The sequence below is a fragment of the Lachnellula hyalina genome, assembly GCF_007821495.1.
Source record: "Lachnellula hyalina strain CBS 185.66 chromosome Unknown contig00028, whole genome shotgun sequence".
Classification (NCBI taxonomy): Eukaryota; Fungi; Ascomycota; class Leotiomycetes; order Helotiales; family Lachnaceae; genus Lachnellula; species Lachnellula hyalina.
In genome coordinates this window covers 200890-217955 of record NW_022157142.1, presented here as the reverse complement: position 1 = coordinate 217955, position 17066 = coordinate 200890, and the positions used below count along the sequence as shown (strand labels likewise).

At 47.1% G+C, this 17066-nt stretch overlaps 7 protein-coding genes across 7 annotated transcripts; 3 read left to right on the top strand and 4 right to left on the bottom strand.

Moving 5' to 3' along the window:
* Window positions 1-961: 961 nt before the first annotated feature.
* Window positions 962-1998, bottom strand: LHYA1_G002365 (uncharacterized protein; the record flags this gene model as incomplete). Its single annotated transcript, XM_031147342.1, has 5 exons — window positions 962-1227; window positions 1286-1377; window positions 1428-1548; window positions 1597-1868; window positions 1922-1998. 5 exons carry the CDS (start codon window positions 1996-1998, stop codon window positions 962-964), a joined length of 828 nt encoding a protein of 275 aa, XP_031007444.1.
* Window positions 1999-2003: 5 nt separating this feature from the next.
* Window positions 2004-4470, bottom strand: Nuggc_1 (Nuclear GTPase SLIP-GC; the record flags this gene model as incomplete). Its single annotated transcript, XM_031147341.1, has 7 exons — window positions 2004-2111; window positions 2161-2493; window positions 2675-2881; window positions 2943-3124; window positions 3177-3732; window positions 3787-3839; window positions 3894-4470. The coding sequence occupies 7 exons, from the start codon at window positions 4468-4470 to the stop codon at window positions 2004-2006; spliced, it is 2016 nt and encodes a 671-aa protein (XP_031007445.1).
* A 1217-nt stretch (window positions 4471-5687) lies between these two features.
* GET4 (Golgi to ER traffic protein) lies at window positions 5688-6824 on the top strand (the record flags this gene model as incomplete). Its single annotated transcript, XM_031147340.1, has 3 exons — window positions 5688-5731; window positions 5789-6082; window positions 6167-6824. The coding sequence occupies 3 exons, from the start codon at window positions 5688-5690 to the stop codon at window positions 6822-6824; spliced, it is 996 nt and encodes a 331-aa protein (XP_031007438.1).
* A 104-nt stretch (window positions 6825-6928) lies between these two features.
* Window positions 6929-7522, bottom strand: LHYA1_G002362 (uncharacterized protein; the record flags this gene model as incomplete). Its single annotated transcript, XM_031147339.1, has 3 exons — window positions 6929-7029; window positions 7078-7152; window positions 7252-7522. 3 exons carry the CDS (start codon window positions 7520-7522, stop codon window positions 6929-6931), a joined length of 447 nt encoding a protein of 148 aa, XP_031007439.1.
* Window positions 7523-7833: 311 nt separating this feature from the next.
* Window positions 7834-9683, top strand: RAI1 (Decapping nuclease; the record flags this gene model as incomplete). Its single annotated transcript, XM_031147338.1, has 7 exons — window positions 7834-7905; window positions 8179-8421; window positions 8471-8502; window positions 8583-8797; window positions 8847-8981; window positions 9190-9462; window positions 9511-9683. The coding sequence occupies 7 exons, from the start codon at window positions 7834-7836 to the stop codon at window positions 9681-9683; spliced, it is 1143 nt and encodes a 380-aa protein (XP_031007440.1).
* Window positions 9684-10246: 563 nt separating this feature from the next.
* Window positions 10247-12508, top strand: malA_1 (NADP-dependent malic enzyme; the record flags this gene model as incomplete). Its single annotated transcript, XM_031147337.1, has 9 exons — window positions 10247-10290; window positions 10353-10453; window positions 10535-10647; window positions 10701-10779; window positions 10884-11232; window positions 11280-11568; window positions 11622-11977; window positions 12050-12122; window positions 12194-12508. The coding sequence occupies 9 exons, from the start codon at window positions 10247-10249 to the stop codon at window positions 12506-12508; spliced, it is 1719 nt and encodes a 572-aa protein (XP_031007441.1).
* Window positions 12509-13916: 1408 nt separating this feature from the next.
* mek1 (Meiosis-specific serine/threonine-protein kinase) lies at window positions 13917-16035 on the bottom strand (the record flags this gene model as incomplete). Its single annotated transcript, XM_031147336.1, has 5 exons — window positions 13917-14934; window positions 14981-15274; window positions 15322-15368; window positions 15414-15683; window positions 15733-16035. The coding sequence occupies 5 exons, from the start codon at window positions 16033-16035 to the stop codon at window positions 13917-13919; spliced, it is 1932 nt and encodes a 643-aa protein (XP_031007406.1).
* Between the last annotated feature and the right edge of the window lie 1031 nt (window positions 16036-17066).

Sequence of the window (17066 nt, the reverse complement as noted above, 5' to 3'; positions counted from 1 at the left end):
CGTCCGCTCTGCCATACACAAGCCTCAGATCGGCAGATTAGTAGTTGGGTGGGTGACCACCAGCGAATACCTGCTGTTGTATGTATTTTTTCCCTCTTTCTTTTTTGGTGATATGTGAGGTGGGCATAGTTGCCACTTTTTGGCGCTGAGGGCAGGGATATTTCGATTGAAGGTATTAGGTCAGGAAATACGCTTCGTTTGATATCAAGAATGAAAGCTGAGTGGACCATTGCTCGTCTGGTAGACGAAAAATAAGAGGCTACTACCTATATTCGTCCGCCTTGACATCAAAGTATTTAGCGAGTTATTATCAGAGGCTTTGTTTTAGCCGACTCTACTCACCGCCAACGAGTACCTGCCTAGTTCAGGCAGAGGCGCTATTGGAATTTATACAGGGGATATCATCCACGCTCTTTCAATCTCTCATCACCCTCCTCCTCTTTGCCTTGAAAGAAAGGCGTTTGTTTTTCTTGACTCCCGATTCCCCCTTTCAGCAAGCGAGAAGTAACCACACGTGACCCCTCCCCGCTTTATTTTTGGATTCGTCCATTCGACATTTGAAAGGTATGAAAACTATCAAAAAACTGAAATAACTATGATCATTACATTGGTCTCGTATGCTCTTCTCGAAAAAATGCTGCCGCGTCAGTTGGATTAAAAACTTCCTTGATTTTGATTCGTTTCCTTCAGGAAAAGTATAAAGTCCAAAATTGAAAATGAAAGTGATGAGAAATAGAAGAACATGGTGAAATTAGGGTCTTGGAAAAAGAATCGTACTCCATTCAATTCTCTCCGAAGTATAGCTCTAGATACCAAAGCTATACCACTGGAACAATATCAACTTTCCTTTCCTCAACCATATAAAACAAATTCACCAAACACTCAACAACTCCTACCCATTCCACACTCCTTCCCAACACCTCAGAGGCTAATCGCTTCCTGAATCCTCCTAATTTCCCCCCTAACCACCTCCTACCATCCTCTCCACCCTTGCCCTAAACTCAGGCTCTTTCTCACTCTCCAAAGCAATATTATCATTCCGGACAATATCTAGTGTATTTTTAATGACGGCGAGATGTCCTGCAACAGTAGTCTGGATATCATCTTGAAAGCTGTCTACAATAGCCTTGAAGCTAGTTCTCAGCCTCGTTTGTAGCGATTCGAAGGTCGCCTCGTCGTTTAGTTTTCTATTTATAATGGCTTTGCGTCGGGCGTCGCTTCCACGGCCTATGAGTTGTTGTTAATTGGGTTAACTCATTGATTGAGAGATAGATGCCATGCGTACCTCCTTCATTGATGCATGCTAGGTAGCTGGCCTCCATGAGTTTGCCGATTAGGGAGGTACGGAGACCGGAGAATGCGAGGGTCCTTAGCATGCTAGACTGGGTTAGCGTTTGCCGCTTTGGGTAGGCTATATTGACAGTTACCTGAGATCTGTATTGAATTTCTCAAAAGTTTGTTCCACATCTGCGAGAAGGAGACGTTGACGAGATGCCATGGCTCGTTTCAGTGTACTTGCCGATTCAGAGGATTCTGGAAGCTCGGTGTCTAGGAGGACGGTTAGTTAATGGATGCGAGTGTATTAGGTCGACTGACCGAGATATTCGATGACCCAATCCATGAGCTGTTGTATCTGATCTCCTCTTCCCTCGAGATCCCTACAAAATGTAGACTTCAGGGTCTCCCAAGGTATACCTAAGTCCCTAGCCATCTGATCTATTGCTTCTTCGTTCCAATTGTGGCTACCCACCTTATCGGTAAAAGCGTCTCCATAACCCCTACAGAAAGCGGAGTATGTTGCTACGAGACTATTAGACTTACAGTAAACGATGGGAAATCCCAATTGGGAAAGATATACCGTGATGCCACTAAACACATATAAGCATTATCCGTCAATGATGGAAATATGTTAAACTCACACCTGTCCATATCCCACTTGCATCCCTTGCTGCTCGAGTCCATTCCGCTACCCTCTGTGCTAAAATCTATGGTCAACATACTATCTAATTTTTAGAACGATTCAGACACGTGCCTTCGAGAATCCGCGCTCTGAAAGCCTGGTTGAAAGATCTAGCAATGGTGCTAATATGGGAAGAATTTCCCATTAGTTCCTAAAAGTATCAGAATATGCTTGCTTGACATTCCTGAGCGATTTCCTACACGATTCAGTCGAGCCTCCAACATATTAAGTGTTTCGCGGATCGCTGCCTTTTGTTCTGCATCTACACTTCCTGCGCCGGACTGGACCCACAACTCGACGTCTTCCAGAAGCGCCGGGATATCATCCTGAATGTATTTCGTCGCAACACGAAGCTGGCGGTCTGCTACCATGGATATACAGTGCTTGCGAATAGTAAGGATGCCGCTTAGACTAAGGTGAGGAAACGCTGCGTCTTTTGGTGAGTATCGATGCTTCCAATACTCTGTATTGCTAGCGCAGAAAACCTGGAAGAGATTTCCAAGGACCCTGTTGCGGTAGAGACTGTCCAGGGTCTGTCGAATGGTAGCATTGCGAGTATCTATAAGGTACCTTTTAAGTCTGCCAGGATTGTCAGCTCAGCAACTTATTTCGTCTACTCGGAATGAGACACATACTCAAATTGATGGAGCCCCAAGCGTTTTCTAGCAAGAAAATTTAAAATCAGTGGACGAATTCAGGTGGATTTCAAGGTACTTGCTTTGCTTGTTCAGATCGTCGGTTGAGTGCGAATAGTTCCCTGGCTTCTTCCTCGGATATATCGTCGTCAGCAGCATAATCCGCTAGATCTTCCTGAATGCTTTCCACGTCTCGCTGATCTGTCGCTATGGTATCCATGAAATGTTTAATTCTTCTTGCTTTCTCTCCTCGCCAATCTCTTATAGCTTCCTCCGCTTGGATATCCTGAATAGCAAGGAATTAGTTCCAAAAGTTTGCCTTCGGTGTAGTAGTTGTCACAACTCACATCGGACTTCGTGCAGATTATTCCAACGTTAGACAATCTAGCTTGTCTCGCCAAATCGAAGATACTCACGACGCTTGCATCTGTCATTGCTCTTCCAATGTTGCATATCGCGAAGATCTCGTCACATTGAAGCATGTATCGTTCAGTGATGTTTCGTCTGGCCGAATTCAAATCACGAAGTCCTGTTAAGCAATGATATCAGAAGCCAGCCGTACCTATAAAACCTTAACCTACCTGGCAGATCTACAAGGACAAGCCCCTTGCTGAGAATATGAGCTTTCAAAAAAACCCTGCTCATGTTAACAAAATCAAAGGGCAACCACACTAGGATGACCAACTTGATTTTCTGTATGAAAGGCCATTTCGCGGGCTGTTGATTCGAACTTTCATCAGAAGTAAGTCGCATTAGATGCGTAGAGCATTCGTTAATGGAGTGCTGTTCTTCTCTATCGCTGGCCGAAGAGAACCTAGACTCTGCTACCCACGATTTCAAAGTTTCCATCACCGCTGATTCTGAAGAGAGCGTGAGGAATTGCTCATCTCCAAGTCGACCTCGGAACATTGCTCGGAAGGTATCTCTGGCAAGGTTCGCTCGATCTTCTAAGTCTTCTCGTTCTTGTCGATCCAGATCTGGTCCATGAAGATGGAAATGCCGATAGGATTGGAGAAGCTCAGATAATTGTGCAGCTATATCATCCTCACTAAACCATTCCACATCAATCGCAAAGTTATCACTGTTGTGGTAGTGGTATTCAGTGGCAACGCAAGTACAAGCCTCCCCGCTATTGCTCTGTAGAGATGGAATTTAGTAAAGCGAAGTCAAATATTGAAGGTGAGGACTCACGGTTCGGGCGAGACCTTTGAAATCTAGAAGAGAATTCAGGAGACTACTTTTACCTACGGACTGTGAGCTCGAAAACGCATATCATAATCGACACTGAGACTACTTACCCACACCCGAGTCGCCAACGAACCCAATTGTTCGCGTAGATTGGCATCGGAATTGAGCCAACCTTTTCGCTTCAACATACAGCGATCTCATAGTCGAGTCAGGAGCGTTGCTCAAAGAGCTGCTGGAAAGCACATCAGCCAACTCAGACACGACTCGATGTGCATCAGAAAACGCCGATTGGAAATTCGGCTCATGAAAGCGGTCATGCGGAAGCTCTTCATCAGCCACATCGTGGGGAACTAGATTGATGCGCGAACTAGATCGCCTTCGTCTTTGGGGGGTATCATCGCGAGCATGAGGTCGTTCCGGGAGAAGCAAAACACTAGGATTCTCGGAGCCTGTGGCAATGTCCTCGATGCTATCGGCTACTTGTGACATGCCTAGACGGCCGTCAATGCTAGCAGGATATCCAGTGTCAGAATCTCCAAGCGGTGGCGAGAGTGACACAGAAGGTGTCCGGGAATTTCTTCTCCCTCCTGATAAATTGACCCCTCCAGCGGTGTCAGGGGAGCCTCCTTCGATGGAAGGTAGCGGTATATCTTCACTGAGGCGCATGTTAGCCACCTTCTCGGTCATGCCCTGGGATTCAGTTTCGGAGAATAGTATCGAGTCGTCATCGTTCTGGGAAATGAGTACACCACTGGATATGGATCCGGAAGAAGTTCCAGTGGTGAAGGAGGCTGTTGGAGACTGTAATTTGTCAGCTTTTGTCGATTCATGAACCAGAATTCTTCAGATTTGAAATTACCATCACGAGTTCTTGCCTGATTTATCGTATCAGAGGTTTTTAATAATAAAAATCTAGATACGAATGTGTTTGGACGGCGCAAATCCTTAAGTATGTGAATTTGGGATGAACACACTTGACAAGGCGCCCCTGAGAGATGCATTGGTCCGTTGTCGCTATGAATGTGTATCATGTATTGAAACCCAAAACCAACAAAATATCTCCGTGTGCCAATCACATCATGTCGCGCTGTGCGTCCACTTGCAGGAGAGCATGTTACAGAGGGGCCAGCTTCCGGATTGAACAATATCTGACGGCTCAACCCGATTGTTGGGTCGGTTCATTGCCTTATTACGTCCTAACAGGCATTCGAAGGATTCGAGCTGGAAAGAAGTGAAGATCATGAATGAATCCGAAGCAAGTGCTTCACAATCATGACACCCTAGCTTTCATCAGCTCCATAGAGGTGCTGGGACTAGGATGGTCGAACGCATCGTGTCATCAAGTTCCTCGCACCCATCTAAAGGGGGCGCACTGCCACTGTAGGAGGTTGCAGCCAAATGCTCGTCTCTCTACTTCGCGGATGAAAGGAAATAGCGATTGACTATATGCAAGGCAATTTTTGTCGACTGGTATATACTCCATATTTGCAAAATAACTCGTATTATTATAATCCTCTAACATCAGGAAAAATATCTTCTATCGAGGATTTCCTTAGGAGTGTGGCATCATTCTGTAGGCCATTTGACCATCGTACGGAACGGTCACTTTCAAATCACGTGGCCCTCGCCATATAGCCACGCTTTTGGTATATAGTACTGTACGATCCTCTAGATTTAGGGATCAACGCAATAACCACAATCTAGAGTATACAAATCTCGAATGCGGCCTTGTCTCACATGACATACGCGTATCACGTACTTACGGAAGTATACTATTCACAAACCCCCCTTTACCGGGCCGAGCTTGACCCACTTTAACCCGACTTTACTTCTGCCAGCCAGCCTTGTTTAACACCACCTTGTCGAAACATCTGGGCCTCGCAAATCACCATCCAACCAACAAAATGAGTGCCAAAATAGAAAAGATCATAGTCCGCCTACAAGGAAAGTAAGTCTAGCACCTCTCACCCCTTCTTCCTCCATTCGCTAACCCCCATTACCCCAGAATCACCGAAGGCCAATTCTACGAAGCGCAACAACAGACCCGTGTCGTCGCCGCCCGTTACATCAAAGCCAAGGACTGGCCCGCAGCCACAGATATCCTCTTCAACGTCTGCTCGTCGCTGCTTAAAGCCGGCCAGGGCGGCAGCGGTGGCGACCTAGCGCTCTTCCTCATCGATGTGTATAAACAGGCGGAGCTGAAGCCTGATGCGGGGAACAAGGGGAAGCTGTTGACGCTGCTGCGAACGTTTGATAGCGAAGAGCCTACGAGGAAGAGGTTTGTTACTGAGATGATTGGGTATGTGCTTTCCTTTCAGCTGTCGCCCTTTTTTTTGTTTTCGGTGCAAGAACAATTAGAAGAGGGGATTAAATGCTAATTCAGGCTGGCGATTGGTAGATGGTCTGCGAAATGCGGCGAGTACCCAGCGGGCGAACCGGAATTACACCATGTAGCGGGATCGCTGTATGCGGACGAACACGATGTGTATGAGGCGGAACGACACCTTGCGCTGGGAACGAAGGATTCGCCGGATGTGTTTGCCAGTTTGGAGTACGAGTGGTACACACAGGACGACTCACATACGGCTGCGCTCTATGCTGCGCGGGCGGTTTTCCCGTATCTGCTTACGGGCAATGTGCGCGATGCGAACAAGTCACTACGGTTGTTTACAAGCAGGCTGACAGAGGCAAATAAGAATCTGGGGGTGCAGGATGTGAGCAGCAGTAGTGCGGAGCTGCGAATATATCCCAGTTTGCCGCTGCTGAATTTCTTGGGCTTGCTGTTACTGGCTGTGCAGAAGGGGAGTGCAGATCTGTTCAGGCAGCTGAAGACGAAGTACGCGGCGCATATCAAGGAAGTGGGGATTTGGGATGAGGCTTTGACTTCAGTGGGGGAAATGTATTTTGGAATTCAGAGACCACGGCAGGGTAATCCGCTGTTCGATATGATGGGAAGCATGTTTGGAGGTGGAGGTGCACCAGCGAAACCACAGCCAAAACGTGTGGGATCGTCAGCACCGGTAGCAGAAGGTTTAGACTGAATATAACGCCGTGCGCATTGATGAAGCAGATTGATTGTTTTCCAAAACGCCAGGGTATCGTAACGCCATTGAGAAACTCGCAACCAACACTCGCGCAGTGTCTGCTATCTCATCACAGTGTCTTCCTCTGCCTCGTACATCCAATTATCTTCTGCTAACGCCGCGACTTTCGCGCGTAGGCTGGTCTTTACAGCTTCGAGGAGTTCTGCCAGCCGTTAGCAAACAAGATATATCAATACAAAGACCTACTTACCCGCCGGCTCACTGGGAGGACGGTTTCTATCCCTTGTATGATGCTTCACAGCATCCGCCAACCTCCGTCGTTCCCCTACTCAAATTAAATCAGCATCATATCATATCATATCAAATCATATCCCAACTATCCTCTCCCTTCCCTTCCCCATCCTAAGCAATAAGTAATACATACTCTCATCCTCAAGCGCATCACCATTTCCATCCTCCTGCTCATCAATAGAGCCCATGGGCGGATCCCCGACCTCAAACTCCCCGTTCTTATCCCTAATAACGATATCCGAGGTGTCCGACTCGGGCTCGATGTCTAGTCTGAGGGTCTCGGCGGAGGTCGACGTCGAGGAGGTGGTGGGACGGCGGGAGAGGTGCTGGTGGAAGAGGTTACGGCGTACGTTTGTGGCACGGGGATTTGTGCTGCTCGAGGCTGCGGTCCGGCGCTCGGGCATGGCGTGGTGTAGGTTAGGTAAGGAGATGAGTATAGGTAGTTATGTATCTAAGGAGTGGAAGGGCCTTGCAGGAATGGAGGGAATGGAATAGATATTATATTGTATTGTGGTTGTAGGATAGGCTTTGTTTGTTGGGGTCAGGGTTATGTTTGTGGATGCGACGAGGCTTTAAGACAAGGCTCGCTTGATTGTGGGGAAACTTCTTGCTGGCTTCCCCTCCGCTCCCCTCCCTTCATCATCCTCCTGCTCGGATCACTTTTTGAGAGATATATCATCATGATTTTGACTGAGCTGGACATAACTAATAAACGATGAGTAGCAGTTTCGATATCCAGCCTGTCGGGCGATTCCACGGCCAGAGCGCTGTAATCAAACGTCCAAAGGTTAGACATGCCCTGTTCTCTAAGCTCCCTCAAGACCCTGTTGCTTCAAAGGTCTAGTACACCTTAGAGTTCTACTACGCACTCAAAGTTGAACTCATTTAGTTTATTTTACTCTCAATATAACGCTCCTCTCAATTCTACAGCATGCGACCCCCATTCTGATAGCACCTTTCTCTTTGTTCAATTGACCATGTTTTACAAGCCCGTTTGCCACGTGAAATATACAATACTGTGGCGGACACATTTTAGAACATTTACTCACCATTTACATAGGAAATTGCATGCTTCTCATACGATGATGAACATAAATTTCGTCTTGATGATTCATCCATCAGATACTATTATCCACCTACCCTGGGCGCCGATCTATCCAAGGGTTTCGATACCTTTGAGAAGCTCGATGACACCGCGGATGATCATCTCGACAGTCTACTCAAGACGATTATGGCTCTTGAGCAGAAGGATGGGAAACGGGTAGAGGCAGATGTAATTACATGGCGAGGCATGATGACCAAAGTAGGTTTGATCATTGATCTCTATCTGCTGAAATTATAACATTCTCTAGTTTCTGGCAGCCATTTTCACGGACAGAGATGGGTACGCATGTCTATTCTATATATACACAATCTTCAGCCGCTGATCTCTACAGCTTCGAAATGAACGCCACGCTTTTCCAGGTGGGCATACCTGGCCAGAAATACTTTACAGGCTGGAACTGACAAAACTTGTCCAGGGGACTATGTAGGAATTCGATCAATATCTTCAAACGACATTACTAAGGGATATAGATTTATCGAAGAGAATCATGGCTACAAATTGGACTCGCAAAGACGGCAAAGCCAGCAGAGACCGCAACCTGGCAGACCGTCACAAGACATGATGAGCTTTTGGGGTGACTTCATACTATACAACAGAAGCGGACAAGTGCTGACATCGTCAAGGTTATAAATTCGAGACTCTTTGCTTATTGCCTAATACCTGGGATGAGACACCAAGAGATTTCATTGAGAATCGGGAAAATGAGATTGTGAATAATCATGCGCAGTATTGTTCTGTGGTCAAGACTGGAATTGGCAGTACCGTGATGATTCTTGGTGGTGAGGTAGATGCAGGTACGGACTCCCCATGGTGGGCATGAAAGCGGCACTAAGGTTGTGTCTTCTCGATATCCTGCTTGGCTTGGAACATTGAGATTAGTGCCGCTCTTCCTGTCGAAAAGAAAAGATTCCTTCTTATACCAACAACAGCTAACTTTATGAAAAGTCTGGGACAGAAAGGTAGAAGGAGGGGTGAATGATTGGGTTGAACTGAAAACAAGCGCTGAGATTCGAGGCGAGAGAGATATGGTAAATTTCGAGAGAAAACTGATGAAGTTCTGGATACAATCTTTTCTACTTGGAGTTCCCAAGATCATTGTTGGGTTTCGGAGCCCTGACGGCATTCTCAAACGTCTCGAAAATATCAGCACCGCATCAATACCCAGCACCGTGCAGCGAAAGGGAAATGGAACTTGGGATGGGAACATGTGTATAAATTTTGCGGCACAATTGTTGGATTGTAAGCATATGCACGTGGTGGTTGAGGAGACCGGCTGACGTTGGATAGTCTTAAAAGCTACGATAACAGAGGATGGTGTATGGAGGATTCGGAGGAAGGAACGTTCTTCTGCCATTGAAGTATTTAGGGTTGAAGAGGCAGGCCATGGGGATATTATACCAGACGACTTCCTCAATTGGAGGATCAAACTCGCGGTACAGAGCCAGACATCGTCGGAGTAAGACTTACTGGGCAGGAGACAGGAGACGGACTACTTCGTACGTGCCTTTGGGATTCTGGGTCAATCTGGAAAAGTGTATAATTATTTCGAGGCCTCCAAGGTCCACGCTGTGTTACGCGTCTGGAGATGCGAGATTGCTGGTTAATCTGACTACCTGCCTCGAGTAGAGTAAAGTAAGTGGGGGTAGTACGAACCACGTGATCAATAAGCTCAACATATCGTATGCGATGTCAGAAAGTCTCAACAAGTCGAGAAGTGATATAAACGTCGTCCTCATCTTCAATCAATGGAGTAGATGCTTGCAATAATCCCAATTAATCGAATTGCGCAGCTACGAAAACGCAGCGATTCCACTCATCCATCCATCCCGTACCGTCCCGTCCATACATACCTCAGGCCTCGGCCCCAACAGCCACAGCTTCTTTCTATACATAGACTTCCTCTTCTGCAAATCCAGTCCATTCAATGCTGTCCCTGAAAGCCCAACGCATTTTGAACAATGCGATAAGAGTACTGCAAATTCTCTCCTTCTCACGACCAGTTCTCCATCAAACTTCCGTCAAGATGTCTTCCTCGCCGCGATTGTTCCATTCCCAGACCAAAGTCTCGTGAGTCACATGTATAACCCCAGACTTTATACCTGCCCCTGTGACTGACCCATAGCAACCAGACATCCAGATACATCGCACTCGATCGAGGCTCGCAAAGCACTACGAAATTATGGCCTCGCGCCTCCTAATGTCGAGAGCCATTCTCTGCAGGCTCAACGATGTGTGTTCCGATATCGCTGCCCTTTTTTTTTTTCTTTTTTTTTTTTGGAACTTTCCTCGACCAAATGCTGACTGACTGCAGGCATGAGACAGCTGGAATCCAAGACGACGCCTATTGAGCGGTATATCTACCTAAGTAATCTGCGCAATTCCAATGTCCATCTCTTCTACCGCCTTGTCCTGGACAATTTCACGGTACGGTCACCAGTTTCACGTGCGCACGCGACAGTTTTGCTGATGTCATGCAGACGATTGCGCCTCTGATTTATACTCCTGTGGTTGGAGAGGCATGCCAGAAATGGTCTGAGATATATAGACAGCCAGAAGGTATGTTGGAGATATCAATTCCGCAGAGTTACATGCTTCATACTCCATGTACCCTCCAGAACAATGTCTTGAAAGACTCACAACACTTTAACTAACGTAACTAGGGCTATATCTTTCTTACAAAGACCGGGGCAACCTGATTGACATGCTCCGTAACTGGCCTCAACCTAATGTTGAAATGACTGTTGTCACAGACGGGTCTCGTATCTTGGGACTCGGAGACCTAGGAATCAACGGCATGGGTATTCCCGTTGGAAAGCTGGCGCTGTATACAGGCTGTGCGGGAATCCGACCAGATCTTACGTTACCTCTCACCTTAGATCTCGGCACGAATAATGAGGCTTTGTTGGCGGACCCATTGTATATGGGAAGCCGGATGAAGAGGGTTTCTGAGCAGGAGGAGGCAGAGTTCTTGGACGAGCTGATGGTTGCGTTGAATGAGGTCTGGCCTGGGTGAGTTCTCCGGATGCTTTTAGTGGATTCAGACTGATGAGTGATAGGATTGTGGTACAGTTTGAGGACTTCAAGAACCCCTTCCCGGCATTAGAGAGATATCAGAACAAGTACTCTTGCTTCAACGACGATATCCAAGGGACCGGAGCAGTCATCTTGGCTGGTATTATTAGTGCCATGCGAAAGACCGGCGCCGCTGTGAAGGACCAACGGGCAGTATTCATGGGTGCAGGAAGTGCCGGCGTTGGTGTAGCCAAGCAGATTGTAGAATACTTCATCAAGGAAGGCCTCACAGAAGAGGAAGCCAGAAAATGCTTCTGGTTCGTAGATACCAAGGTCTGTCCTCATTCACCCATGTCCGCCTAGAGTTAATCTACTAACAGTCCCAGGGTCTCATCACAAACGACAGAGGTGACAAGCTCGCCGCCCACAAAATCTACTTCTCCCGCGATGATAATGAAGGCAAGCAATTCAAAACCCTGCCCGAAGTCGTCGATTTCGTCAAGCCTACTATCCTAATGGGTCTCTCCACCATCCGCGGCATATTCGACGAGTGCATCCTCAATAAAATGGCTGTCTGGAACGAGAACCCCATTATCTTCCCGCTGTCAAATCCTTCGGATAACGCCGAGTGCACGTATGAAGAGGCGATGAAGGGTACGAACGGAAAGGCTATATTTGCAAGTGGGAGCCCGTTCCCGGATTACGTGCATAATGGGAAGACCATGCATCCGAGTCAGGGAAAGTAAGTCTCACATAATCCCCTCCCCTCCCTAATATATCTATACCTTAAACTCTATTCTAACCCATTCATCAGCAACATGTATGTGTTCCCCGGCATCGGCCTCGGTTCCATCCTCTGCAAAGCAAAACACATATCCCAAGAAATGGTACTTCCCCCTTCCCCTCTTTTCCCATCCTCACCCCTCACTCCACACTCCTCTAACCCACCACTCTACAGATCTACACCTCAGCCGTAGCTCTCTCCTCGACCCTCCAAACGACCGAATTCGACTCCGGCATGCTCTACCCCTCCCTCCCGCGCATCCGCTCCGTCTCTGTCGTCGTAGCCCGCCAAGTGATCCGCCAAGCCCAGTCCGAGGACCTGGATACCGTGCCCTCGCTACGAGCCATGGATGACGAGGCGCTGGATCGCTGGATCGAGAGCCGTATGTATGATCCGCGCGCCGAGAACGGGTTCGTGGAGTTGGAGCGCGAGAAGGCGGCGGGTGGTAGCGGGGGCGTGTTGGAGGTGCTGGGGGCGGCTAAGTTGTGATGTGATGTGATATACGATATAATATGATGCGGTGGGTGGTGTAGATGGCGTGAATGAAGCGATAAATTCTAGAATGGGGTGGGGGAGACGATTCGAAGGAAGAGGACAAAACTCGTACTTGGTTTAGACTGGATGGCCAAAAGCACACGCACACGCACATGCATTAATTTATTTTCTTTGCCTGCCTGTCTGCCTGCCTCCCTGCCTACTCTTAGTTCAATCAAGAAACTAGAGCAGGGAGGTTATAAACTTGTAAGATATTGAAATACAGACAGGGCGAGCGGGCGGGCGTTCAATTCATTCATTTCGTTCAGCGTATACATATCAACCCTACCTACCTACCTACACTTACCATCCAAACAAAAAACGTATGTGTATAAAATCCTCACTCTTTTATCTGTATGTATATAATCAGCAACGCTCTACCCCAATACAATCCCGCACTGCACTTCCCACTCCCCACTCCTTACCCCCCCAATGCTCCAGCACACGCCCTCCCCATCACAGCATCTCGATCCATCCAACCGAATCCAATACAATCCAATCCTTGTTCATAAACACTAAAGATACACCATACTATACACTCTATCCTATGCAATCCTTATAAGCCATAAAGATACACCCCCATAACCAAAGCATCAAGCATACAGCACTTTTCCTTCCTTCCTTTCTTACTTACTCTATTTATTGCTCTCCATACTCCATAGATTTTTCATTTCTTTTCTTTTTCCTAGTTGGTAGGATATGATGGATGGGGTGAGGCAAAAGAACGTTATATGAAATGAAAGTAGATTTATAGTTAATTATAGCATGTGAGATTCCTGGGACTCTTAAGGTACTTAGTTGTTCTAGTGTGTAAGGGGGGAGGTTGATTTCCTGGTTTCTCGTTTCTTTGTTATGGATAGATGGATAGATGGGTAGACGGATGGATGGCCGGATAGATGACCGGATGGATGGGTAGATGGGTGGGTGCATGCATGCATGCCCGGGTGAACGAGGAAGGATGTCAGACTCGTGATTCGGACTGGTGGTGAGAATGCATGTTGGATCAAGATCTTTTGTTCTTAGATCGGTGGTATTGATTCTAAAGAGTGTGTTAATGCTGTGAGAAAAGTATCCTTAGACATGGCCTAGGTATATTTAAAATTGAGGGGATCGGACATCATGGTTCTAAACATTTCACATTGTCGAAAGAGAAAGCGAACATCTGAAAATCTTATAATTATCTTTGAATCTGGACAAATGCATTACCCCTCAAGCCCAGCCAGCTCCAAGCCAGTTCCTCAGGCAGTTTCTAACAAGGTTTAGCAACACATAGCAACATAACAACCTGCTGTCTAGCAAAATCTTGCAAATGGGTATCTCAAGATGCAAATCGTAACTCCATCGCTCAAACAAACACTCACGTTCACATCGCATACAGCGATGGCCTCATATTCTCCAGTCGTTCGGCTTCCTTTCTCTGTTGAATTGTATCCCTGAACACCCTCGCCGAAGCATATCTTGGGATCACAAGCGAAGCATCTTCGTGAATCCTGCGGTCCTCTGGATCCCAAGACTCCTTTCTTGCTCGCTTGATCATTCGGCCTTGGTCTTCTTCATCATCCACGGTCTCCTGTGAATCAGGAACTTCTGTAGACTTCGCTTGGCTCTGGAGATTCAGATTCTCGAGGGGTGGCATAGATTCTGTCGGGACCAATACCATTTCGTTATAATCGTCGATTGGATTCAAAGCTTCCGTCTCGCGTGACGTTCCGAACATATCTTTTCCATCAACCACGATAACATCCATATCTCGGTGTTTGCGAGTCGCCAACTGTGCAGCAGGCTTGTGTCGAAATTCTTTGGTGGGTACGAATGATGATCCCGATTCAAGCAAGCTCACCAAGACATCTCCTCTCGTGGCAGGTCTCTTCTGCGTGAGGTGCCTGTCTAGGTTGAAATATGGTGATAACGTGGCATCAGGGAACTTTCTGCGAAACCTGGGTCCCTTCTCCTGCTCAGCTTCAGGCGTTTGGTTCCAACTTGGTAGATACTCAATAACCTGGTCATCGCTATCGCGTTTCTTCCAGAATCTGATGATTTTATGATAACGTTCTTCCAACAATGTAGCTTCGGAATGTGGCTTCTTGAACCATGAATGGTTGAGCGCGTCTTTCACGGTCATTCGATTCGCCGGGTCCGCTGTCAAAAGTCTTCGAAGAAATCGCTGAGCTCTAGGGCCCATACTGAGCCATTGATCTCTTATGTAGTCGTCGGAGATTTCGAGAAAACGATTTGCAATCTCCGTTTGACTTAGTTGAGAAAGCTCCTTATAAGGAATCAAGGAGTTCCCTGTCAGTACGCATGCAGTCAAGACACCCAGTGACCATAAATCTGCAGCTAGTGTGTATCCGCCCTTTCGGTGCTCATTCGCTTCCACCTCCCTAATCACGTCAGGACAAGTCAATGTGAAGAAGCGGGAATTCCTACGGCGCAGCAAAACCCGGAGTTCCTACAACGGATTGTAGCCTGCCAGTCCTAGCATCCGCGACATTTGCAAATCCAAAGTCTGTCAAGATAACTCGTCCTCCAAAGTCCGTGTGAGAGACAAGGACATTTTCTGGCTTTATATCTCGGTGAGCGATTCCTTGGGAATGGAGATAGTCGATCGCGAGAGCCAGTTGGCGAGCAACAACACGGCCATGCCAATCATCAAGGTGGCCATGGTAGGCTTCGAGGTAAGAGAACAAATCTCCGCCTGGGGCAAGCTCTGTGATCATGTACCTAAGATTGTCAGTGGTGCCTTCTAGGTTAGTTTTCTGGGTACTTACAAAGACGTGGTAGTGCAAAAGGCCTTTTTAAGGTTGATGATATGCGGCTATAGTTTGTGAGAATGAGATCAAAGGGGAGAAAGTCTTCTTACGTGACTGAGTTTAGACAGTATTTTGATTTCGCGCAGTGCAATATTCCTCCCCTCATTGGCACGACGAAGTTGATTATGCCACATGTCGCCAGCTTTGAGATCGGGTCGCTGTTCCATGTGTTTCTCTCCGGAAGCTGTCAGGTTGATAATTTTGCAAGCTACCTGTTTCTTGCTAGCTAAATCTTGAGACAGATCCAGGGCTAAATACACCGCTCCATAAGAACCTTGGCCAAGAATTCGATCTGACACGGAAAATCTGTCTTGGAAGCACTAAAGGAGAATAAGTGGAGTCCCTTAAAGAAACGACATTCTGCAGTACCTGAAGATCACTGAGCTCTGTATAGTCACGAGTAACGATACCATGCACAGATTGATGGAACTGAAAGTTCCAACCAGGACGAATTTGGATAATGTCGCCATCATTCAAGAGAAACCCTTTCCTCTCTTGGCCAATGATACCGATGAGACTGTCATTGACATAGGTTCCATTTGAAGATTCGAGGTCCTCGCAATACACCAATGGGGGTAGATCTGTCCGTCCTGCTTCGTAGATAATTGAGTATATGCGGAAATGTCGCTTGGAAATGCGGTTATCTGGTATCAGATGATTGCTGCGCTTCATTATTACCCACCCTTGAGGATGAAAAGAGAACCCACCATGCGCTGTCTCTGCCAACTTGGACTTCTCGTCCAGGATATATGGATATCTCTGGAAAAAGAGTTCAGGCTAATGAAAAGAGGAAGGGGTGGATATGTTGTCACTCACGGTGATTGTCGCGGCCTTCCTTGTCTTTACATTGAAGGTATGCGATGCAGTTGTCAAGATCACTGTCTTCATCAAAAGTGTCAGATTGGGGGAAGCCTTGGAAAGACGAAGAATACTCCTCCGCCATGTTTGAGAATGTTGTGTATCTTCAATAGAATGTTAGTGGAAGAGTGTTAGTGAAGTTGCAAAATGTTGTAGCATTGAGTTATGAGATACGATATACGATATATCCCTTGTGTCCTGGGGAAGGAAGGTGCAGTGAAGCTTGAACATAAAGTCTCACAAGTGATCACAAGTGAGTGGGTGAATTCCGGAAGGAGGGATGATGGACATCAACTGCTTTACGTAAGCCAAGGTAAAGTAGGTCAGGTCATGTGATAGGTCGCTCGTTAGCGGCTCGTCAATTTCACACAAACAAAACCGAAGCTTCAATCGCAAAAAGCTCTCGTCTTTAACTTTTCATCAACTCAATTTTCGACAGTAAGTTGCTCCCACACCCATCTCAATTGATGCTCATTGCTGCTCTCGACATGGCAATGCCTTCGAGACCACTCTGAGCAGCTTTCCCTACCATATTCTCCACTCCCTGTAACTCGCGCTGACCTTCTACAGCTCACAAGTCTCGAAAATGAGAGCGAAATGGAGAAAGAAGCGGGTTCGCCGCCTCAAGCGTAAGCGCCGCAAGACTCGTGCCAGATCGTAAGTATTCTCCTCTTGATCCCCTCATCTTCGACCTTGTCGCGATCATCCTGGTGATCTTCGTCAATGCGGGGCAATCACTGACCTCCTCATAGCAAATAGACACCTCGCCCACAACCCGATCTCGGTCTCTCTTGCCTTGCGAAACACCACCATGACAACATAACCTCCGAGTCTACGCCATCTCC